A 25,338-nucleotide genomic window follows, 5' to 3' on the forward strand; every position below is an offset into this window, starting at 1 on the left:
AATTTCAAGTATTTAGTTTGTGTGTTCTCCAAGGATGGTAATATAGTAAGTGAGATTGAATCAAGGTGTCATAAAGCTAATGCAGTGAGCTCGCAGTTGCGATCAACAGTATTCTGTAAGAAGGAAGTCAGCTCCCAGACGAAACTATCTTTACATCGGTCCGTTTTCAGACCTACCTTACTTTACGGGAGCAAAAGCTGGGTGGACTCAGGATATCTTATTCATAAGTTAGAAGTAACAGACAGGAAAGTAGCAAGATTGATTGCTGGTACAAACAGGTGGGAACAATGGCAGGAGGGTATTTGGAATGAGGAGATAAAGGCTAATTTAGGAATGAACTCGATGGATGAAGCTGTACGCATAAACCGGCTTCGGTGGTGGGGTCATGTGAGGCGAATGGAGGAGGATAGGTTACCTAGGAGAATAATGGACTCTGTTATGGAGGGTAAGAGAAGTAGAGGAAGACCAAGACGACGATGGTTAGACTCAGTTTCTAACGATTTAAAGATAAGAGGTATATAACTAAATGAGGCCACAACACTAGTTGCAAATCGAGGATTGTGGCGACGTTTAGTAAATTCACAGAGGCTTGCAGACTGAACGCTGAAAGGCATAACAGTCTATAATGATAATGTATGTATGTATATTAAAATGGCTCTAAGCAGACCCGGCCAACAGCTGAAACTGCAGATGATGATGATGATGATGATGATGATGATAATTTCGTGTGGCTATTACTAGCCGAGTGCAGCCCTTGTAAGGCAGACCCTCCGATGAGGGGTGGGCAGCATCTGCCATGTGTAGGTAACTGCGTGTTATGGTGGTGGAGGATAGTGTTATGTGTGGTGTGAGAGGCAGGGATGTTGGGGACAGTACAAACACACAGCCCCCGGGCCACTGGAATTAACCAATGAAGGTTAAAATCCCCGACCCAGCCAGGAATCGAACCCGGGACCCTCTGAACCGAAGGCCAGTACGCTGACCATTCAGCCAACGAGTCGGACATGATGATGATAATGATGATGATGATGATTAAAATGGCTCAACACTTCTTAAAGGATAAAAAAAGCCATAGGTGTTGATAACATTTCAGCAGAGCTCCTAAAGAACTGTGGAGACATCTTGAAAGAGAGATTGTTTGATATCATTACAAACTGCTATGAAGAAAGAATCATACCACCTGATTTTATAAAGAGCTGAACAATAACACTCCCAAAGAAAGGAAATGCCAAGAACTGTTCAGATTACAGAACAGTAGCCATTCTATCCCATGCTTCTAAAATCCTACTGACAATACTTAAATGTCGTATCAGCAGGAAAATTGAGCAGAATTTAGATGACGACCAGTATGGCTTCAGAGCAGGTAAGGGTTCTAGAGAAGCAATTCTAGCTCTGTATGAAATCCTGGAGAGAAGAGTGGAAGTTAACAGGAAAACTTAAGTAGCTTTCGTGGATTTAGAGAAAGCATTCGACAAGGTTGACTGGAAGTTATTATTTCAAACTCTGAGAACGTTGGGTCTTGATTGGAAGGATGTTTGCTTTTTAACCTGTATTGAGCCCAAAGCACAGAAATAAACAATGGAATGACAAGAGAAGCAAAAATAAGAAGAGGGGGTGCAGCAAGGCTGCCCCTTATCACCTTATCTGTTTAATATCTTCATAGAATTCGCTATTAGAATAGTAAAAGAAAAAACCAAAGGGATAAATTTTAATGGTAAACATATTCACAGTATTCGCTTTGCAGATGATACTGCATTGATAGCTGATTCAGAGCACAAAATGTCTAGGATGCTCGGTACACTAAACAACACGTTAGAGAAGTTCAGGGTAAAAATAAACACAAAGAAAACGAAAATGATCGTTCAAAAGAAGAAGACTGAATTGAAAACAAACATTAAATTAGGCTGTGAAAAAATAGATCAGGTTAAAGAATTTTGTTATCGGGGTAGTGTTATTACCAGTGATAATCAGTGCCTGACAGAAGTCAAAATAAGAATTGCTATGGCAAAACAAGTGTTTCAAAGCAGGAAAAATATATTGTTAAATAAGCACATAGGAATTGAAACCAGGAAGAAAATTTTTAAAACCTTTGTTTGGAGTGTGCTAACTTATGGCTCTGAGACCTGGACTTTGGGAAAACAAGCGCAATCAATACTAGAAGCTGCGGAAATGTGGTTCTAGAGAAGACTGACAGGGAAGAGTTAGACAGAAAAGAAGTCTAATATTTTCCAAATCTTGATTAACGTTAATGAGATACGGATCTTAATTTATTCAATAGAGCAGAGAAAGCTAAATTTCTTGGGCATGTCGTACGACATGACACCTTTCTCTTTCTCCAGAATGTCTTCGAAGGAAAGGTCCAAGGGAAGAAGTCGAGAGGCAGAACACGTGTCTCATACCTTAGGAACATAATCACTCAGCTGGATTTTGCTTCCTATGTCACGATGAAAATGACTGCTGAAGACTGAAGACAATGAATGGATGGACGGATTCGGTATTAGAACCAAATGTTTTGTGTTCCAGGCAGTTGCTGCACGACAACATTCAAACACTGTGCTGTGTTGCTATGGCACGACGCTTAGTTGTGTGACCAGTCAGCTGTAGCAATGCACGAGGCGGGGGAGCTTTGATACAAGCCTGTTTAAATGTGCTAATATTACTTTTTGCATAAATAAAATATATATTTAAATACTGTAACTATTTTGTGTGCTGATTTGAAGATGTTAGATGTTCCTTTTCCAGCTTTTAAACCATGCCAGCCTAACCTATATCACCATATATGAAATTTTGCATATTATACATTCCCCAGTTTTTGAAGATGAAAATTAGAAGAAAGAAGAAAAGCTTCAGGCAAGGGTGATTTATAGGCAAGTAAATACTGTACCTTAACCCTCTTACTGCCAGAGTCGCTGTGAGCGATCCTAAAAAAATGAACGAAACTTGCCAGCGCCACTCTGTGAGATGCTTTCTTTATTCTTTGATAGTCTTCAAGACTGAAAATGGCACCTAATCTTGGCATGACCATTAGAGACAGTTCAAGCTACAATGTTCTGACAACATTCTCTTGTTTTTTATCAATAATCTCGAATGATGTATAAAGTTCCTTGACTTGTTTACGTGTGACTTGTAAAAATATGGCGTTGATGTGTAAAAGAGGAGGAAATTAAAGAACTAATGAGTCCAGGAAATAATGTGGAACCTGTGCAGGATTGTCTTGATCAACATTCCTTTCTTCCTGGTCACTATTACCATCAACATCATCACTATCACTTGCTTGGTTATGTACAGTCACATTCCAGTATTTGGGAGATAGTGGGTTCAAACCCCACTCTGTCGGCAACACTGAAGATGGTTTCCCATTTTCACACTAGGCAAATGCTGGGGCTGTACCTTAATTAAGGCCACAGATGCTTCCTTCCCATTCTGAGTCCTTCCCTGTCCCATCGTCACCATAAAACCTATCTGTGTCGGAGCAACGTAAAGCAACTAGTACATGCATTCTGCGCAGGTAATTCTTGTCTGAGGCGAAATCGGCACTTGATTTGTCACCAAGATCTGAATCACAGTCCATGAAGTCCGAGAGGTCACCAATTTACTCGCCAGTCACAGCTATACAGCTGTTTATTTTCACTGTCATCATTTAATTGTCTTTACTTGTATGATTGCCATTGTTGATGTATTTTTCAATACGTTAGATTTTAGAATTTCAGATTTTTGACACCCCTGCAGACATTTTTAGAACAAACAAAATGCATTTCTTGGTTCTTGTATTGTGTATATGTGCCCTCCTGTGTTTGTTTTTACTTCATTTGTAAGCATGTAGTATTTGGAATTATCAAATTCTCCATATTTTATTTTCCTTAATAAATTATTTTAATTAATTAATTAATAATGTTTCATCATGATCTGAAAGTTACCCTGAATTTAGATGACTATGTTTGTCACTCTCCAATTAAATTTCGCTTTCACATCTTTAAAAATAGAGCAGTAACATTCTTTATTTTCTGAAAGCTTACATTTTCCATTAAAACAGCCTGGCACTTTAAGACCTCCTCTTTATATTTTTGTCTGGCACTAAAAGAGTTAAGATGGTGTACTACAAGTTAAAATCCAGAAGAGGTAAAAAGCAGAAGTTTTTGAAAGTCATTAGAATCACTTGAATTCTAGAGACAAGTACAAAATTTGGGCTTAGACCCAACAGTGTTAAAGAAAAGGCTAAGAGAGAACATCAGTAATGAACATGAGAGATAACTTACCATTGCGAGTCATGACATCTATAGCTTTTGTAAGCTTTCTTTGCTCTTGCAGTGCTTCAGAATTGTTGTTATTTTTCACTGCTGCCAATATCTTCTGACTTGGACCAGGCAGCATGTTCAGTGTTGTGGCAATTGCAGAATCAAATCCTAAGATATAGGCCCCAGCCATGATCTAAGAAAAGAAAATACATATCTGTGATTTACTTTAGAATCATCTTCCCTCCATCAAGGGTAGCTACATATTAAAAAAAAAAAAAAAAAGTTAAATAGCAATTATTCATTTCCTCCAAATGCCTTATCCAAATCTGGACACTGGAGACCTAGTCAGAGCCCCAGCTAGGCCAGAGGCCACTGATCAGGCATCCCAAATCAAATTTTACTTGCGGTACGGTGCCCAGTTCCTTTCCACTCTTCCTCTAGTCAACAGTATGTGGTTACCGATCCGAATTTGGGTGCTGAAATCTCACAGGTTCTGGTGTTCTAAAAAGACTACACCATTGGCTGCTTACAGTTATACTCTATAGATTAGTTTTAACCCTTACCCCTCGAACTGAAATTCTCTGTGTTGTCTTTACTACTCATATTTTAAATGTGAATTTCTATCTTATACGACTTGTATTCTTTCACAATTTTGGAGATAGCGCTTGCTCTTAAACGATGTATTTAGGCTATAAACACTTACAACAAGCTATACTGGAACAAATAAAAGCAATATGTGCAATTTAAGACAAATTGTTTTACGTTGTTTGAATTATTATTATTATTATTATTATTATTATTATTATTATTATTATTATTATTATTATTATTATTATTATTACTACTACTACTACTACTACTACTACTATCGTTATCACATACTGATTGGTTTCATTAGTAATTTCACTGAACAAATTATTTATTGGTAAAAACCAATTGAAAATTCCAATTCAGTCTCATGTTTCATACCTCACAGTGGTTTGTAACCTCAAACTGCTGGAAAGGGCGATTTCTTGGAATCGGGATCTGTATATTTATAACTGCGCCACACGTCAGCTTCAGCTACATGTTGGGTTAGGGTATATAAGCCGACCATTGCCAGTTCACTTCTAGGTGCCATCAAATGTTATTAGATATATTCATTAGGGTACAAGGAAGGAGTAGAGGTGTTAAAATACTGGGGTTTTATACAATTACCTGACATATACAACATTGAACAGTCCACTATATATGATTAGGAGAGCACATGGCGACTATGTTTACTATTGCTCGAGCCTTCGCATGCGTTGAGTGGACTGGACACAGCCGACGGCTACACTGCCATCTAAATAATAGACTTTTAATTGTCTGTCAAATAGTATCTGGATTTTACAAAATTCCATGCTGAACCAAAAGATGGCAGTACATTAAAGCACCATGCATTTTGTCAGCTAAGAGATGGCAGATGAGTGGTGGGTGATAACATTGTCGTTTCGGGCCTTGCCCGACACGCGAACGGAAAGGCAATATCGTAATATCGGGCCTCTCCCGACAGACAAGGGGTAAGGGTTAAATGACTCAGAATTAAAATGGAAATCCAACATTTGTCAGAACTTTTTTACAATGGAAGTACATTTTTTCGACTTCAAATATCTTAATTCCAATATAATTTATCTGTTATTGAAAATGATAAATTTTCTTGTTTAATGCAGGAAATAATTCGCCAATTATACTGAAATTATTAATGTACACATTCAGAACAAATATTTCAAGTTCCCTACGGGAATCAAAATCTATATAGCAGGGATTTCTCTGCCAGAGCATGTTGCATATGCTAAAATGTTCACCGATAACTTTTTCTTCACTATCATTCATATACCTTAGCAAATCATTGTTCCTTAATTTGATCCTCTTGTTCTGAACAGAACACTATTCAATGTTCATTCATTAATGTGGAAATTTAATATTCAATAGTTTCTCTTCATATACTGTACTTGTTGAGCTTAGCTCGTCTAGTGGCCATGATCATTACGGCACCAAATCTATATGGTCTGACACCGTGGTTAGCCGGTTTGTGTCCTGTTGGTCAAAAAAAATTACCATCAGAATGTTGGTTGACAGGGTAGGGGAGGTGGTGTTATACAAGTTCTAATCACTAGATTGCGTTCCAAAAGCCTGGATTCAATTCTAAACATCTCCGCAGTATTCATATGGAGTGAGGTGGTGGTGGTTTTTGTTTTAAGAGGAAGTACAACTAGGTAATCATCCTCTCTGAACAAATTAAGTGGAAGAGAAAATTTAAAATGAAACAAAATTATTTATTCAACAAAGGAATTTCAAATGAAGTACAAAATAAAACAAAAATGCATTAAGCTGAAAAGGTCACTAACAAATCAAAAGGAAAGTTGTGTCATCAGCTAGTATGTGTTCGAGTGTCTCCTGCAGTACGAGGCTTTGTCTTAGGCCAGGGAGATTGGCACACTCTGTGAGGCTGTGGGCCACGGTGGAGTCAGCACCACAAGATAACACTGGGGGGTCTCTTGAGTGGATAAGAGCATGTAGATCGTCCGTGACCTATCCTCAGCCTACACAATACTATGGCCTCTCTCCATGAAGGCCAGAAAGAGGACTGCCATACGGTAATTGTCTTCTTAATTGCTCTCAGCTACTCACTCCGATTGGCACAACACTGTTGATGAGGACACGTTAAGCCTTGAGCAGACCCTTTGGTGCTGTTCGACTGTGCCGGCACGAGGTCTCATTTACTCCTCTAATGAAAATGAGATCAGTAAGGGCATCCAGTTGTAAAACCTTGTTACGAAGCTTGATCTCACTTCATACTAGACTTCGTAGAGAAACGGTATAAGGTTTGGACATACATACTTGCTGAGCTTGTTTTAAATTTTTTTCACAAAGGGAACTGGCTTTGGGTTTACTTTTCAGAGAGAATTCCACTGTCAGCAGTCTTAAAGATGATTTTCCACTTTCAAACCACTATCTTCTCATAATTGGAATTGAGGAAAAGTTCTACCTATTCAATACTAAGTATGTCGTATAAGATGTTTACAACACTTTATTTATTAGTTTAAAGTATGGTTTCAATGCATATTAGCATCATGACGTCCAGCTATTTATTGTGGGGTGGGAATTTTTACGAACAGACGGACGGAAGGGGATTATACAGGAAACTGTGGAAATACGTAGTAATCCTAACAATTTCAACACGGACACCGGCTATCAATTAAGTAATACCTGGTTGCCAGCCATTAAAAATTTACGTAGGTGGTCCCCTTCCCTGCCCCTTCACTACTGTTATTTCATCTGGGTGTTTTCCAAATTCGTACGTTGCTCGTTGCCAGACGTTTCATTCCAGGCTGATGTCTATGTCTTACACCTGTCATATGTTACGCAAATACGTTATGTGAACCGCTTAGTCTGATTGTGATGGTTCGGTAGCTTCCGTTTCGAATGTTAGCATTGTGCCACGTCTTAAGGGCCATCTGGTGGTGAATGAACGTACCATTTCCATTCTACTTCTATTATAACGTTCCAAATTCAAAAGTGTCATTTTTTAAGAAGCCTTTCTCGTGGACAGTGGAGAATTCTTCTGAGGACGCAGAGCACAGTTTTCTGCGAAACGTTAAGAATTTCACCTTATTTTCTTGACACGGCACAAGCCCAAAAGCCTATACAATATCATGTCTGTAAGTACGGGCCGTGACAACATTAATGGCAACATTATAGGCGTTATAGTCTAGTCTGGTACATTGGTTTTTGTATAATAAAAGTTGGTGAGTGAGAGTAAAAATCTTGATGTATATGATGATGAAATAAAATTAAATGTCCACACTTCTGTTAATATCAATGGAGATATAAGTCAAGGTCCAGTATAATGTATGGTTGGCAAGGCCATCTGATATTTGTTGCCGGTACACCTTAAGTTGTGTGGTTGAATGAGGTTGAATTTAAGTTAAAGTTGTCTCAGCTCAATATAGAGAGTGAAGCCCAAAAAGAAAGAAAAACGAAGTGTTAGTAAAAATGGATTGAATGAGAACATATCACCAAGTTCAAGAAGAAAATTATTTAAAAGCTGACAAGGGCAATACGACCGTTTTGGAAATAGAACTGAACAACAAAAATCCGTTATATGAGGCAACTCCGAGGTTAATCCAGGCCGTAAATCAGAATAAAATCCAAGTATGTTTAAATCACAGCACGCATGCGCTCCTAATGCCACGCCTAATGCTGGGCGCCCCCAATCCAATTTGAGTAACGCCTCTCTAGCAGAAACGCAGACGCACAAATTGAAACTCACTCCCCCTTCCCCTCTACACTCCAACCCTCCATTACTGCATCAATACTACACTAGAAGTAACAAGGTTGCCAATGACATTGTTAAGATTATTATTTTTTTTATAAGTTTGCTCCAAATAAATGTACAAGTTTTCCGTCTCACTCAATAACTTCCCCTTACCTAGGCTTCTAACGATCATCAAATCTTTCTCTATTGAGGTGAATTTATGGCCTGTTTCACTCATATGCTGGCTCATGGCCGAATACTTGTTATGCTTGGAAGCACTGTAATGTTCCAGATACCTTGTGTAAAAGCTCCTCCCTGTTTGACCAAAATACGTGAACCCGCATTGTGTACATTTTAACCTATAAACACCAGAACCTAAGTAAACATTGTTATTATTATTGACCCTATTGTGGTTGAGGAATATATTCTGGTTATTATTTACTGTCCTGAAAGCTATGTTGACATTGTGTTTTTTTAAAACATTAGTGCTCTGATGGATAGCCGGGCTGTTATACGTAAATGTGGCGTAGCTGTTTTTCTTTGATTTAACTGGGACTAGGTTGGAAGATAGCCTAATTTTGATCTTATTAATTAACCGATTGATTATATTTATTTTAAAGCCATTGAACTGAGCTAACTGTCTTATGTAATTCAGCTCTATTTCCAAACTTTTTGGTGAAAGAGGAATTTTTAGTGCCCTATATATTAGTCTAATATGATAGGCAGCTAGTTTTTGGGTCTTACGATGTAAGGGTGAATCTTTAATAGTTATGGGTGAATGAGTAGGTTTCCTAAAAATTTGAAATTCAAAAGTGTTATTCAAGCATGTAATTGTTAAATCTAAAAAATTTAAAGAATTATTGACCTCACCTTCTTTGGTAAATTTGATGTTAGGATCTATTTCGTTTAGTGAAACTAATGTATTTTCACTGTCAGTAATGTCCTTATTGATGATCATGGAAGTATCGTCAACAAATCTCAGCCTCAAACAAATACCCTTTATTTGTGAAATAATTGTATGTTCTATTGAATCCATGTAAATAAATATCTGCTAAAATGCCAGAAAGAGGGTCTCCCATAGCTAGGCCTTTCTGCTGATAATATTTACCATTAAAGGAGAAGTAATTATTGTTTAGAACGAAATTCAATATCTTCATGAATTCTTCAATTTCCATTTTACTAAGGCCGCTATGTTTATTGATGCTGTCATGGATAATTTTAATGGTTTCTTTAGTAGGAATGCTTGGAAACATGTTTGTGATATCGTATGCAACTCAAATTTCTTCAATATTTTGCAGAAATTAATTGAATTTCATGCTTTCTTAAAAACCTATGAATGAATTTTGATACTTTATAGGTAGGGCTATTCCTACAATTTATAATGGGATGCATCATAGTAAATGAGAATACGATTGTTTTCGAGAAAGGATGTAGATTACCATAGAGCTGAATATGAATATTTTGCGTATAGTAGATTTCATTAATGGAGTTTGGGAAGCCATTCATATGAAGTCAACGTCATTATGGGATGATATAAGAGGAACTATAATTTAAACAAGATATTCCTTGTCAAATTATGTCATCAAATGGAATTATGAATTGTCAAAGGTTAAGCATTGTTCTACGAGAAGAAAGATCAATCAATCAATACTGATCTGCATTTAGGGCAGTCGCCCAGGTGGCAGATTCCCTATCTGTTGCTTTCCTAGCCTTTTCAGAAATGATTTCAAAGAAATTGGAAATTTATTGAACATCTCCCTTGGTAAGTTATTCCAATCCCTAATTCCCCTTCGATCCAAATAAGTGAATATGATTGCAATGGAGATTTATACAACTTAATAAATGTGTTTATTTAGGATGAGGTTATGAAATATGGTTATGCTGTTAGTTTCATTGAAGTGATTGAATGATATGCAGTCGAGAAGTGATTAATATGAAGCGATTTGAGTAAGGTAATTGGAAGTTATATTGAAATAAGACGTAAATATGGATGTCAAAGGTTTATATATTCGAAAGTGGATCAAATATGCAATGCAAGTACACTGAAAGATATATATCGAGGGATAACGTAATACAAGGTATGAATGACAAACCCATATGTGTAGACAAGAGTAAATGGTTTCCGTAATGTTAAATACAGCTGTTGATCTTAGGAAATATTTATAGCAAATGACATATTCTGGTAATGAACGCAACAGAAGATGTAATGAGTGTGTGTAGCCTTAGTAAACAACATAGATAGATAATATTGAGATAATATAATTGAGATGTTAGTGGAGTCACTTAAATAAGCTTGTTATGATAATATAAGCCTCATGAAAGATCAGATACATATTGAGAGGAAGTGTATAGGGATAATTAAGAACTATTTAGTTAGAAATGTGATGTAGATTATTTTTATATTCCGAGATATGGTTAATGATTTATTTTTCATATAAATACAATAGACTAGGATGTTAGGTGCCGAGATTTTGGAAGGCAATAGGGGTAGTAACCGTAGCCCGTCATTCAACAACAAGATTACTGTATACATACGAGTGACCAAGAAGAAATACATTTCAGATTGCAGATTTTAATGAAAATATTAGAAATTGAATTGAGTGTTGTGATGTCAGTGACACCAATGGTGAACTTTCTTTCGATTTAACAATTAATTTTATAATGTAATTGATTCATTGAATGATTTTCTCACCCGATGAAATGTGACATGATATTAGTTCATTTCAGAAATGAAATTCATGTTTCTTTTGAAAGCCAGCGCTGACATTAATATTTGCTAGTTGCTTTAAGTCGCACCGACACAGATAGGTCTTATGGCGACGATGGGATGGGAAAGGCCTAGGAATTGGAAGGAATCGGCCGTGACCTTAATTAAGGTACAGCCCCAGCATTTGCCTGGTGTGAAAATGGGAAACCATGGAAAATCATCTTCAGGGCTGCCGACAGTGGGGCTCGAACCCGCGATCTCCCGGATGCAAGCTCACAGCCGCGCGCCTCTACGCGCACGGCCAACTCGCCCGGTGCGCTGACTTTGAGACTATATAAATAATAATTGATTTCAAGATACAGTTGGAAGAATTTCAAGACATTATAAGTTCTCTTTTATTTCATATCTAATTAATTTAATGAATTTCTTTTAATTTATTTATTTTTAAATAAGTGAGTTTTGATTTGTAGTTGTTAGAAGTATACTGACATAGTTTTTAAGGTGTTTTTTCTCATGCAAAATACTTTGAGACATGTGATGACTGATGATTGGTACAAAGAAATGCGCTAGGATGGAGACGTTCATATGTATCTGTTGCGTGCGATCCGTGTCTTCTCTCGGAACTCACGTTAATCTTAACCATTTTTGCGAAAAATTACCCTGAGAGAACACCAGCTACCAGGAAATTTTTACTTGTGTCATACCTGGACGCAGAAAGGGCGCACTTTTAATGATTGAAAATATTTATTTTATCATACATGTTTCAGGAAAAATATCCATTCCCTTCATCAGTGATGTCAAGTCAAGGAATAAAACAATATTACACTATCTTCTGTTTTTCTAACAGTTTAAAGGAGTATTGTATAATAATTCACCATATCAATGAATAAAGAAACTAATGAAATATTATGAAAATGATCATTACATAAAATTTAATATTTTGATATACTGAAATGAGAATACCCAAATAAATTTAAGATCTTCAAGTTTTTCTTCTTATACTTCCTTAAATGATCAAACACTAGTCTATACAATGGGTTCTCTTCTGTACTTCTCTCATTTAAACTTGATTCAAAGTCATTTTTTGTGCAAGATAAATTTGTAAACTTTCCAAAACATTCATGAATTTTCCCTTTTTGGTCAAATGTATTAACTCATGTCATTAGAAATGTCTGTAAATTTATGATTCTTTTCGACCATATGGTCTCCCATTGCCAAATATCTTTTATGTTTGACTGCATTAACATTTTCTTTGTACCTTATAGACAAACATCTTCCAGATTGTCCTGTGTATTGTTGTCTACATGTTTGGCATGCCAATTTGTAAATTCCTGATTTATTAAATATGGATTTTTTTTTCATCTAAACTGAAAATTATCTCATTAGTATTATTATCAGTTTTGTATGCGACATTGATGTTCCTTTTGGTGAAAATTTTAGCCAGTTGATAAGAGTACTTATTTCGAAAAGTTAAAACTGCAAATTTCTTTTTTTCCTTTTGCTCCTTAATTAAAGTTGTTTTTGATTCATTTTTCATTTCATTTATCATTCTATTAATAAATTCTCTGGAGTATCCGTTGTTACGAGCAATTTGGTGGATGATATTTATCTCTCTATTATAATTCTTCCTAGACATAGGTATGTTCATAGCTCCATTAATTAAGCTGTAAAATGTTGCCTTTTTATGTTGACCTGGATGATTGGAGTCGTTTCTGATAATAGTATCTGTTTGAGTAGCTTTTCCAAATATTTGAAAATGAAAATGACTAGAATTTTTAGTAATTATGAAATCTAAATAACTTAAAGTTCCATCATTTTCAGATTCCATCATAATATGTACTTGTTTATCCAAACTATTTAAATACTCCAATAGATCATCAGGTTTAACCTTTTATTCATCGATAATAACAAATATATCATCGACCTATCTTAACCATGATATAGATGTTGATTCCCATAGGGAATCTGAAATATTTTCCAGAATGAGTATATTTATAATACTAATATAAATGGTCCGTTATTGGACATTATTAATTTTTCAGCAAACTCATTCCTGGTTGCCGGCGCTTCACCCCAGTGTGGGAGGTTGGGCTCATCAGTTGGTAAATAGCATACCCACCAAGATGCATGGCTAGTGCATATCGTGGAGGCCACTGCATAGCCTGCTTAGAGCCACCGGCAGTGCCAATGCACTATGAGAGACTTTATCTCATTACCAAAAATTGATGCCTGCCTGGCCATCAGATGATATAGATGTTGACTCCCATAGGCTATCTGAAATATATGTCTAATGGCCAGGCAGGCACAAAATTTTGGTAATGAGACAAAGTCTCTCATAGTGCATTGGCACTGCCGGTGTCTCCAAGTAGCCTACGTAGTGGCCTCCACGGCATGCGCTAGCCATGCGTCTTGGTGGGTGTGCTATTTACCAACTGATGAGCCCAACTGAGCACACTGGGTTGAAACACTGGCAACCAGGAATGAGTTAGCTGGAAAATTTATAATGTCCAGTAACGGACCATGTATCTTAACCATGTAAACAATCCACCTATTTTATTCACTATTTTATTATACTCCGTATAATCCATGAATATTTTCGCTAAAATACCTGAAGCCGGCGAACCCATTGCTAGGCCTTTAGATTATTTGTAAATTTTGTTGTCAAAAACGAAATAGTTATTTTCCAAAGTAAATTCTAGTAATGTTAAAAATTCTTCAGTTTCCATCTTACTTAATTTGCTGTGCTGCATTAAATTCTTTCTTGCTATTTTTATGGTATCTACAATAGGAATGTTGGAGTACATATGTATCATGTAGTAGTCTGTTAGCTCAATGTTTTTGATTCTGTTACAAAAGTCAATAGTATTAATTAGGTGTGTCCGGCTATTGAACTTATAGTGTTCTTTTAAAAATCTTTGTATAAAACTGGCCGTCTTATATACCGGACTATTTCTAAAATTAACGATTGGTCTAATAGGAAATTCTTGTTTATGAATTTTTGGTAGCGCCCTTAAAATAAGGTATTTTTGGGCTCATGTTAACTAGACAGTATCTTTGGAGTCTAATAAAAAAGTTAAGTTATTGAGAATTCATTTAAGTTTTTTCTGCATAGATGATGTGGGATGTTCTTTTATACATTCAAAATGATTGCTAGTTAGAAAATTCTTAGTCTTTTCAATATAATCTTGTCTTTCTATCAGCACAATAGTATTACTTTTGTCAGCTTTTCTTACAACGTATTACTATTGTCTATCTTCTTCTTAAATAATTTAACATCCTCATTCAACTCCTTACGGTTCTCTACATTATGTTCTATCATATTGGATAATGTTCTACTAACTTCATATCTAAGAGTAACTTGTTCATCAACTAGTAGGTATGTTAGTTATGGCCACTTCAGTTTCAGGTATTAACATGACCAAATTTTTTTCATTATTATAATTCTCCTTTTCCCAATTGAATTTAGGCCCTTTACATTCATTTCATTAACATCAAATTTAACTTGAGTTAGATTTCTAACAAGCTCAAAGAACTTGTGTTCATTATCTTCCAGAATATTTATCTTCTTATTATTACCCATAAAGTGTTTTACTTTGTTACCAAATAATTTTGTAACTTCTTATCCAATATCACTTGTTTCTGCTCAAAATATTATACTTTGAAGTTTCTATGTTCTTCTGCAACCAGTCCCAATCTATTTTCGAAGCTGTTTTGGCTATTATTAGATGCAACTCATACAACTCATTATTAAGTCTGGATTTTTTTACCAAAAAGAAACTTAATTTCATCCCTGAACCATACTTGATTAATCTTATTCTGTGTTTTTATCTCGTTAGGATGTAACCTTCCTCTTTTTTGCAAGGATATCAAATGTTTTGGCACCAGTTGAACCTATTAAGGTTAAGTTTATCAACAGTGAGTATACCAGGCAGACTAAGAAATTGTTTAACAGATTCAAGAACTTAAAAATTAAAATTTCCAAAATCTCTAAAGACATAGTTATTCTTAAAAAAAGTTTATGCTATAAACTGGTGCCAAAACATTGTGCTTATAGAAAGACAAGATTATATTGAAAAGACCAACATTACTATTGTAGATACTATAAAAATAGTACGAAAGAATTTAATGCAACACAGCAAATTAAGTAAGGTGGAAATTGAAGAACTTTTAACATTACTAGAATTTACTTTGGAAAATAACTATTTCATATTTGACAACAAAATTTAAAAACAATCTAAAGGCCTAGCAATGGGTTTGCCGGCTTCAGGTATTTTAACGAAAATATTCATGAATTACGTGGAATATAATTAAATAGTGGATAAAACAGATGAATTGATTACATGGTTAAGATACGTCGATTATATATTTGTTATTATCGATGAACAAAAGGTTAAACCTGGTGGTGTATTAGAGTATTTTGAATAGTTTGGATAAACAAGTACATTTTACAATGGAATCTGTAAAATGATGGAACTTTAAGTTATTTAGATTTAACAATTACTAAAATTCTGGTCATTTCAATTTTCAGATATTTAGGAAAGCTACTCAAACAGATACTATTATCAGAAACGACTCCAATCATCCAGGTCAACATAAAAAGGCAACATTTTACAGCTTACTTAATAGAGCTATGAACATACCTATGTCTAGGAAGAATTATAATAGAGAGATAAATATCATCCACCAAATTGCTCGTAACAACGGATACTCCAGAAAATTTATTAATAGAATGATAAATAAAATGAAAAATGAACCAAAAATAACTTTAATTAAAGAGTGAAAGGAGAAAAAAAGAAATTTGCAGTTTTAACTTTTTGAAATAAGCACTCTTATCAACTGGCTAAAATTTTCACCAAAAGGAACATCAATGTCGCATACAAAACTGATAATAATACTAATGAGATACAATTCAGATAAAATAGAGAATAAATGTATATTTAATACTTCAAAAATTTACAAATTGGCATGCCAAACGTGTAGACAACGATACACAGAATAGTCAGGAAGAAGTTTGGCTATAAGGTACAAAGAACATGTTAATGCAGTCAAACATAGTCAAACATAAAAGATATTTGGCAATGGGAGAGCATATGGTTAAAAGGAATCATAAATTTACAGACATTTCTAATGACATGGAGTTAATACTGTACCGGAGGTACACCCGCCCTGTACATTTAAATAAAGTGCCTTGGAGAATGCCATCTAAAATATAAAACTTGCAACAACTAGCGCAAAAAGTTTGAACATTTCTCAACAGACATCTGTTGAGAAATGTTCAAACTTTTTTCCCCTCAGCTATAAAAGCTGACACTTTTGGGACCAAGTTGTCTTTGTGATCGCTCCTGTCTACTGTGTGTGTGTTCATAAAGGGAGGCGGGGGCACCTCATCCATCTTCAGGAGGTCCACCAGCTCAAGGTAATGGCAGATCCAGTCTAAAATCTGATAGGCTTTTAAAGTTAGCTTGAGGGGAAGGTTTCAATCCTTTAGTAATGTAATTTCATTTATCTAAAATGTAAATTTCAAACAAGTTGATAGAACTTAGCTGAAACTAGGGAATGAGAGTGAGATAGCCTCTCATATGCCCTCTCAACTTGATTTTGAGGTGACTATGATTTTGTAATCATAGGATATAAACTTATGGTTTTGATCTGTATTGAATTGTGATCACAATAATAATTATTAAATTAATGTTGTAATTGTCCACCTTTTTCAACACCATAATATGCAGTATTATTGAATTACATTACTAACCTAGGGACTAGTTTCGGCCTTGGCTGGCCATCTTCAGCCTTAATGTAATACATCTAATAACTAAACAAATGTACAAACACACAACTGACATAAAAACTAATGTATAAACACATAATTAACATTAAAATCTGGAATGAACTATGTGTAAAATCTGAAAAATAAATAAGGCTCTAAATTCTTAACATCTGGAGTATGCTCATCATCCAGACTCTTTCTTGTATTAATATTCATAGAATTGTTAGTTCCATCATTGCTAATCATTACTATTTCAATTGCAAAACGGGACCTGGTAAAGTTGATTCTGTAGTCCAATCATCAGATCTACTTGAGTGGTGTTAGACGCCACTGTAAATAACCAGCAGCTGACGCAGAACTGCTAGATGGTGTTTCCACATCAACCAACATAAATAAAATTAGATGTTCCCGTAGTGCTTGTTAAAATCATGTTGAAATGCTGTTGGACATTGTCAGGACAGCACATGAAGATATGGTTAAAACTGACAACTTCTTAATTTGTGGCTGGTATAAATTCGCAATTCACTGCGGTGTCCATGAAGTTAACCTGAATAAATGATAGATAAAATTGGATAAAATTAATGAATAGAAGGGAAGAGAGAGCGTGTTAGTCAAATGCCATAATAATAATTAATTAATTAATTTAATAATTATTATTGTGATCACAATTCAATACGGATCAATACCATGAAGTTTATATCCTATGATTATGCAAGCCAACCAGGCAAAACAGAAAGACTATTTATATTTAGATCTTAAATTCAAAATAGCCAAATTGGGCAAAGACATTGAATTTCTGAAACAGTGTATTACTCACAATTTGACACCCAGCTTTCTTAAAAGCAAGTTTAAGAATCATCGTTCTTCTTTTCAAATTACTAAAACCCAAACTAGAACAAATAAGATTTGGCTGAGAGAGGAGATCAAATTTTTGTACAAGGAAAAGTCCTTTTTTAACCATAGATTATATGAGACACCTCGAAACTACAAGTTTACTTTTGGATGCTCACTGGAACCTATTTCAAGACCAAGTTGAGAATTGGTTATTTATTGTATTATCAAAGAAATAACAAAACCTAGAGAAAAAGCTGCATACGTTACTGAACTCTAAACTCAACAATAAACACTAGGTCTAACATGCCCAACCAATTTCACCCTCCAATCATAAATTTGTCCAAGGTACCATTGAATGAAGGCGAAAGTTCCATTTTAGCCAGGGGCCCTATACACAATTGGCCTAATTTTAACACTCTGAACACAGCCATTACTACAACAGTAGAAGCAGAATTAGACATTAGCAAACTGTCAGTAGATAAACAAGACGAAGTAAGAACTGAAGTAAAAAGAAAAAGAAACTCCATTCTTAACCCAAAAAACAATATTAACTCCCGTAATTCACCCGTTACTACCCATGACGACAGTAGCTACAAGGATTCAATTCTCATACAAAAGCAAATACATGCCCTCAAAAAGAAAATCAATGATAATAATCTTATAATTATGAAAGCAGATAAAGGTAACACTACCGTCATAATGAACAAGAACTAATATGTAAGTAAAACAAATAAATTTTTTAAAGATAGCTTATTCTCTACAGTAAAGAAGGACCCTACCCCGAGAATCGAACATCAACTTAAGCAGACCCTCAAGAATACTTCATATCTACTGACAGATCAAGAAAACTAAATTAATTAATATGAACCCAGGTTTACCCACCGCCAAAGCCCTCCCCAAGATACACTAAACCGGCGTCCCCATTTGCCTGATCATTAACTATAGACTGAGTCCGTTATATAAAGCATCACAATTCATTCAAAGATTTTTAAGAAGGAACTATCATTTTTTGTTGAACAAATCCGTCAAAACACTAAAGAATTGATGGATTAATTTAAAAAGTTTAACATTCAAGCCAATCATTCTCTCCACTCATTCGATATTATAAACATGTATCCTAGCATGCAAATCTCCAAGGTATATGCCATAATTGAAAACAATTTAAGCAAATACATTGGCCTAAGTATATCAGAAATACAGTATTTCATGTATATGCTTATTGTATTATCAAAGAAATAACAAACCCTAGAGAAAAAGATATGTAGATGATACCATAGTAATTATGGATGAGAGCATCACAGACACTGCTACCACCCTCATTAATCTAAATAACATTGACCCACATATAAAATTCACACTTGAATCCGGAAATTGAATGGAAAATTAATTTTCTACAAATGCAAAGAGGAGAAGAATTCTGCCAAGTATACATCAAATTAAGCAGACCCTCAAGAATACTTCATATCTATTGACAGATCAAGTATGGATCAAGTATTGATTAGGTGGAATTCTTCTCCTCTTTGCATTTGTGTGAATCATCAATACAGATATGAAGCTCATAGATTACGAATTAATTTTGTAGACTTAACTATTATCAGGCACCCAAGCTACTTAAGATATAAAATTTTCAGAAAACCCACCCAAACAGTCACTAAAATCCATCAAGATTCTTCACACCCCCAAATTCACAAACGAGCAGCGTACAACAGCATGGTGTACCTAGCCTTCAATATTCCAATGTTTAAAAGAGGCCTCAAAAATTAGTTGAACACCATTCGTAGTATAGCTAAATCTAATGGATACAACAGTTACTTTGTTGAAAAAATAATCAATAAATATAAATATCGCCCCTCTATCACTTTGAAAAAAGATAAACAAAACAACTCATCCCTTTCTATCTTTACGTTCAACGAACAAATTTACAAAGTCACCAGCATCTTTAGAAAGCATGATGAAAAGTAGTTTTCAAAACCAACAATAAGAATGCACAAGTCTTACGTAATGCTACATCCATAAACAAGTTCAATAGTTTTTCAAAATCAGGAGTGTACAGGATTATTTGCAACAGTTGTAATTCTTCTAATGACGGACAGGCTGGGAAGCATTTTTTTATACGGTACTTGGAACACATTCAATGCACTGAAGTACAACAAATTTTCAGCTGTAGGACAGCATATGCATGACTATAATCACAAATTCACAGACATAAAACACGATATGGAAATTCTCAAAATCATCAACAAAGGACCCCTCTTTAACGTTACTGAAAGCTGCTTCATACATATAGATCAGTTTTTTGTTTCTTTTTTGCTAGGGGCTTTACGTCACACCGGATCAGTATTTTAATCCAAATCATAATCTTAATGACATTTCAGAAAAGCCAAATATCCAATTTGACCTTCTAATTCCCATTTTTAGGAACGTCAAACAAACAAGTCATAATTCAGTTTTTCATAATATTCACAGCACCTTATCCCACATCCATCAGCTCCGCCTTAATTCCCCCCTTCTCCTTTCCCTGACCTCTCCCCTTGCCCCACCCCCTCACCTGCCTCTCTCTCCTTGCCCCGCCCCTTCCTTTTCCTTTGAATCTCACAACTATTAGTATGAGGCACACAAAAATAAGCCACGCACCACATGCCGCAATGAGAGGTAAGTCTCATATAACGTATGCCATTTGACTAGCTCTCTCTCTCTCTCTCTCTCTATTCATTAATTTTATCCAATTTTATCTATCATTTATTCAGGTTAACTTCATGGATACCGCAATGAATTGCGAATTTATACCAGCCACAAATTAAGAAGTTGTCAGTTTTAACCATATATTCATATGCCGTCCTGACAATCTCCAACAGCATTTCATCAAAATTCTAACAAGCACTACGGGAACATTTAATTTTATTTATGTTGGTTGATGTGGGAACACCATCTAGCAGTTCTGCGTCAGCTGGTGGTTATTTACAGTGGCGTCCAGTGGCTTGCATACTGCTCAAGTAGATTTGATGATCGGACTACATAATCAACTTTACCTGTTCCCGTTTTGCAATTGAAATTTTAATGATTAGTGATGATGGAACTAACAATTCTATGAATATTAATACAAGAAAGAGTTTGGATGATGAGCATACTCCAGATGTTAAGAATTAGAGACTAATTTATTTTTCAGATTTTACACATAGTTCGTCCCAGATTTTAATGTTAATTACGTGTTTATACATTCGTTTTTATGTCAATTGTGTGTTTGTACAGTTGTTTAGTTATTAGATGTATTACATTAAGGCTGAAGATGGCCAGCCAAGGCCAAAACTACTGTAGTCCCTAGGTTAGTAATTTAATTCAATAATATTGCATATTCTAGTATTGAAAAAGGTGGACCATTACGACATTAATTTAATAATTATTATTATGATTTTGTAACCTTTCCATCAAGATTCTTCACACCCCCAAATTCACAAACGAGCAGCGTACAACAGCATTGTGTACCGAGCCTTCAATGTTCCAATGTCTAAAAGAGACTTCGAAAATGAGTGAATTGACATCACTCATGAAGGGAATGGATATTTTTCCTAAAACATGTATTCATCTTTTAATTTCTGCAACTTAACTTTTCTCCATCTAGTCACCTCGGTAGTGTAGGCTTCGCCTCTGTAACGTAGGACCACAAGCCCAAATAGGGTTTTATGTATTTAACGTAAATTTCTAGAAGTGCTTCGCGCCTCCTTTCCATTTTTTTTGGCCAGTAATTTAACCTTTTGTTGTTACCAAAGGCCTTGTAGAATGGGTACATGTTACCCTTGTTACAATCAATGTCATTCAGTTTCATGTTAAAGATACCTGACTGTTGAGCATTGAAGACAGTTAATATTGTTTTGTTAAATGTAGGTTGTGCCTAGAGAGGCCTGGAAAGTGTAAATTTTTGAAAATAGATTGATAGAGTGAAGACGCTCCTCCAATTAATATGAAGGTTGAATGGTGCCTTTGGAAGGTATAATGTTTGGAGAGTAGTCTCCTAGATAATTTTGTGGAGCAAAGGTGCTCTTGGAAGATTGTATATGGTACTTTGGATACTCTGTCTCCTAGTGGTGAGAAAGGAATTGGGAGATCCTTCTCTGTGACTGTGGGTTAGAAGGGAGCAGTTGTGCTCATGTAAAGTTGTAATTGGGAGTTTCAAGCTCCGCCTGTAAAATTGTTATTTTAGATATCTCTAAAGGTGCTGTTTCAAGCCTACGGGTTAACTTTGCAAATAACTCTTAATTACTTGACGAGCTATTAAGATTGAATTTGCTTAGAGAATTGTTTTGTTAAAAATTAACATCTGAAAAGAAAAAAAGAAAAAAAAAGGGGGGGGGGGGGAAGCTTAAGGGAAGAAATAAAACTGCCAGTTTTAAAGTTTAAAATCAATGTTTCGATTGTGTTATATCCACCCATTCATGCCTGCACCTTATTTCACGTCTGTCCACCACGGAATTCCGTAACAAATATATTTGGCCAAAAAGGGAAAATTCATGAATGTTTTGGAAAGTTTACAAACTTATCTTGCAAAAAAAAAAAAGACTTTGAATCAAGTTTAAATGAAAGAAGCACAGGAGAGAACCCATTGTATAGACTAGTGTTTGATCATTTAAGGAAGTAAAAGAAGAAAAACTTGAAGATCTTAAATTTATTTGGGTATTCTCATTTCAATTCATCAAAATATTAAATTTTATGTAATGATCATTTTCATAGTATTTCATTAGTTTCTTTATTCATTGATATGGTGAATTAGGATACAATACTCCTTTCAATTGTAAGAAAAACAAAAGATAGTATTATATTGTTTTATTCCTTGAATTGACATCACTGATGAAGGGAATGGATATTTTTCCTGAAACATGTATGATAAAATAAATATTTTCAATCATTAAAAGTATATTGACAAGGTGGACCCAACATAAACTATTTTAAATAGTTTATTTAATAGGTCCTTTTCACAACCAGTCCAATTCTCTGCTTCCTATCTATGACAAAGATGTCCACCCTTCAACTGAAGCTGCCCTCAATGTTGTATTTTATTAACCACTCAATGTGGAGTGCCGTACACTGCCCACAGGCTTCCAAACGTTCTCTGTCATGGAGTGATGTACATTGCACGTGCATAGCAGCTTCTGATTTGTGCTTCTATCTCGCAAATATTTCTTGAACTATTACAAATGTAGTAAGATATATCAGAAGACGAAGCATCGATCTTTCATTTGATGCGTGTATCTATCGAATATTTATTGATTATGATATATCATGCTTGAAAAACCAACAAGTTCTGTTGTTGACATCATGGCTGCTAAACCTTTTCCTTGTGATCGCGAATTTGAAAAACAACGATGTTTTACCGAATGATGATATAGAAAGTTTAGTTTCATTAAGCAAGGACTACGATATAAAATTTGAGAGTGAAAGTAGTGATCGTGACATTGATGTTATGATATCGGCCGTAATGTTCCTGATGGTGGGTTTGTATGAGAAGACATAGATAATTACAGAGGGAAAAGGGAAATGTTTGCGGCAAATTATGGGTCTCGGAATGCTGCAAATAACTGCTTATGTCCTGTGTGAAAAATTTTCAGTTGTTTTCTACTGTCGAGTTTGTAAAGCTGATAGTAGTATAGACAGATATTTATGCTCAACATCGCGTGCGGTCACACAGTATGATATTTCCATTCCAATCGAGGGTAAATGAACGTGTACTGGTCATTGTGGACGAAATGTATGTAGTTTTTGCATTGTGTATGTTAATGAGCATAGTACAAAAACCTGTATTGAGACATTATTTCTCAAAAAATCCAGGTACTAACTACTTCTATATTTGGTTCAGCCATATTTTAGGCCACTTTGAAAGCTCAGAAGATTCCTCCACTTCACTGACCTCAGATAATTCCAGTAAATTATGCTTTTTGTGTGTTTATACAATAATAACATACTGACCATTTTGGTAAAATTCATTAGAACCGCTTGTCATTTACGCTGGATTAACTAAGAGCCTGCACTCATAGCATGCTTGGTGCTATACTCCTCCGGCAGCACAGGGTAGTCAGGTAGTGAAAGTCGCCCCACGCTGAGAGGTTAACACATCCCATTATTTTTGTCTTCGGACAGGAGTGATTGAACATTTCAGACAAAGTGGGCTGCATTAAAAATTTCAATAATGCCTGCGATCACTAATCTTGACTGCAGTATTTATGATACTGATAGATGCTTTCCTCATTCACAAGGATTGCTATGCATTTGATACTCAACATAAAATCCCATGAAAATGGAACAGATATGCTTCTTCAGTCATCTGTCAGCCACTAGCAGTATCTTTCATGGACATAAACCTATTTCTAACTGCAAAGCACTATGTATACATCTTTGCTAGGGAAGCTAAAGACTGTACATTATCAGCCTGCTGAGAGACACTCGAGAGATAGAGAGGATGTATAAGTTGTACTAGAGCTTTCTGGTTTGTCTGCGACTTAGATGATATATGGAAGGCACAGTCAGTGGATTCTCATGCAATGTGAAGAGAACTCTAAGGATGGCAGATCCTACAGAACGTGTACAAAGTCCGTACACATAACGTAAGCTCCTGATTAAGAAGGGTACACTTCTGGTATGGGCTAGAGCACTTTTGTTACTTTCATTGATCTGTCTCAGCTTTATCCTTGGCTTTGACAAAATGAAAGTGACTGAGGTATGAGTGATGCTAGTAATGCCATTCCTTCTGCAGCCAGTCCCTGCTATGAATGGTGTGAAAATATTGCTGATAGGGTCAGTTGGTGCACACATTTCAGTGGGCTTGGCAGACTGATATGTACTAGCAACTGCTGGCTCGGTGAGGAAAGCAACGGGAAACTACCTCATTTCCCTAGTACGCCTCTTCAGTGATGCCTAGGCCATCTATGACAGCTGATGGCAGAACTGTTGAGGATCCAATCAGCCTTCGGGCTGAGGACTAAACATATATACACTCCCAATGGAGCAAAGAAAAGCCAAGCATAAGCTTGTAGTTCTTTGTGATTGTTGATATCGTAAACATAGCCATGGGAGCCCCAGTTCTGCCTGGAATCCAAATCAAGGAGATGTGACTTTTCATTTCATAAACCTCACATGCATTGGCTATGTTTTGAACTATGGCCTCCTTGGTGAAAAGCCGGAGGCAATGCCACTGGATTGCCACACCCCAGAGCAAAGATTGTGAGTATATAACAAATAAACAAACAAATCTGAATAGTCCATACCTGATCACAACCTAGAAAGAGGCTTAAGTTCCCACCAGCTGCTTCCAAGCATCTTGCTCCTTCCTGAAGATCAGTGTGTGTGAATTTTGCTCCACAGAATGTTGGTATCTCAGCTGCAGCTGCATTTAAGAACTTTGCCATGTCCACTGACAAGGAAAAAACAAATAAACTATCAATTTTATTGTACAATAATTGAAACATATCAACAGGTGCAAAATTCAGGCACTACAAGGCAACAGTGAGGAATGCATTAATGTATGCGG

At 35.6% G+C, this 25,338-nt stretch overlaps 1 protein-coding gene across 1 annotated transcript in view; it reads right to left on the reverse strand.

Moving 5' to 3' along the window:
- Nucleotides 1-25,338, reverse strand: part of LOC136873673 (N-acetylneuraminate lyase) — a 71,072-nt gene that overhangs the window by 5,735 nt on the left and 39,999 nt on the right. Inside the window, exons 6-7 of the mRNA XM_067146776.2 lie at nucleotides 25,076-25,221; nucleotides 4,257-4,428 (exon numbers count right to left, since the gene is read on the reverse strand). Coding sequence (XP_067002877.2) covers nucleotides 4,257-4,428; nucleotides 25,076-25,221 — 318 coding nt within the window. The remainder of the gene's footprint in view (nucleotides 1-4,256; nucleotides 4,429-25,075; nucleotides 25,222-25,338) is intronic.

Source organism: Anabrus simplex, chromosome 5, assembly GCF_040414725.1.
Source record: "Anabrus simplex isolate iqAnaSimp1 chromosome 5, ASM4041472v1, whole genome shotgun sequence".
NCBI classification, from domain to species: Eukaryota; Metazoa; Arthropoda; class Insecta; order Orthoptera; family Tettigoniidae; genus Anabrus; species Anabrus simplex.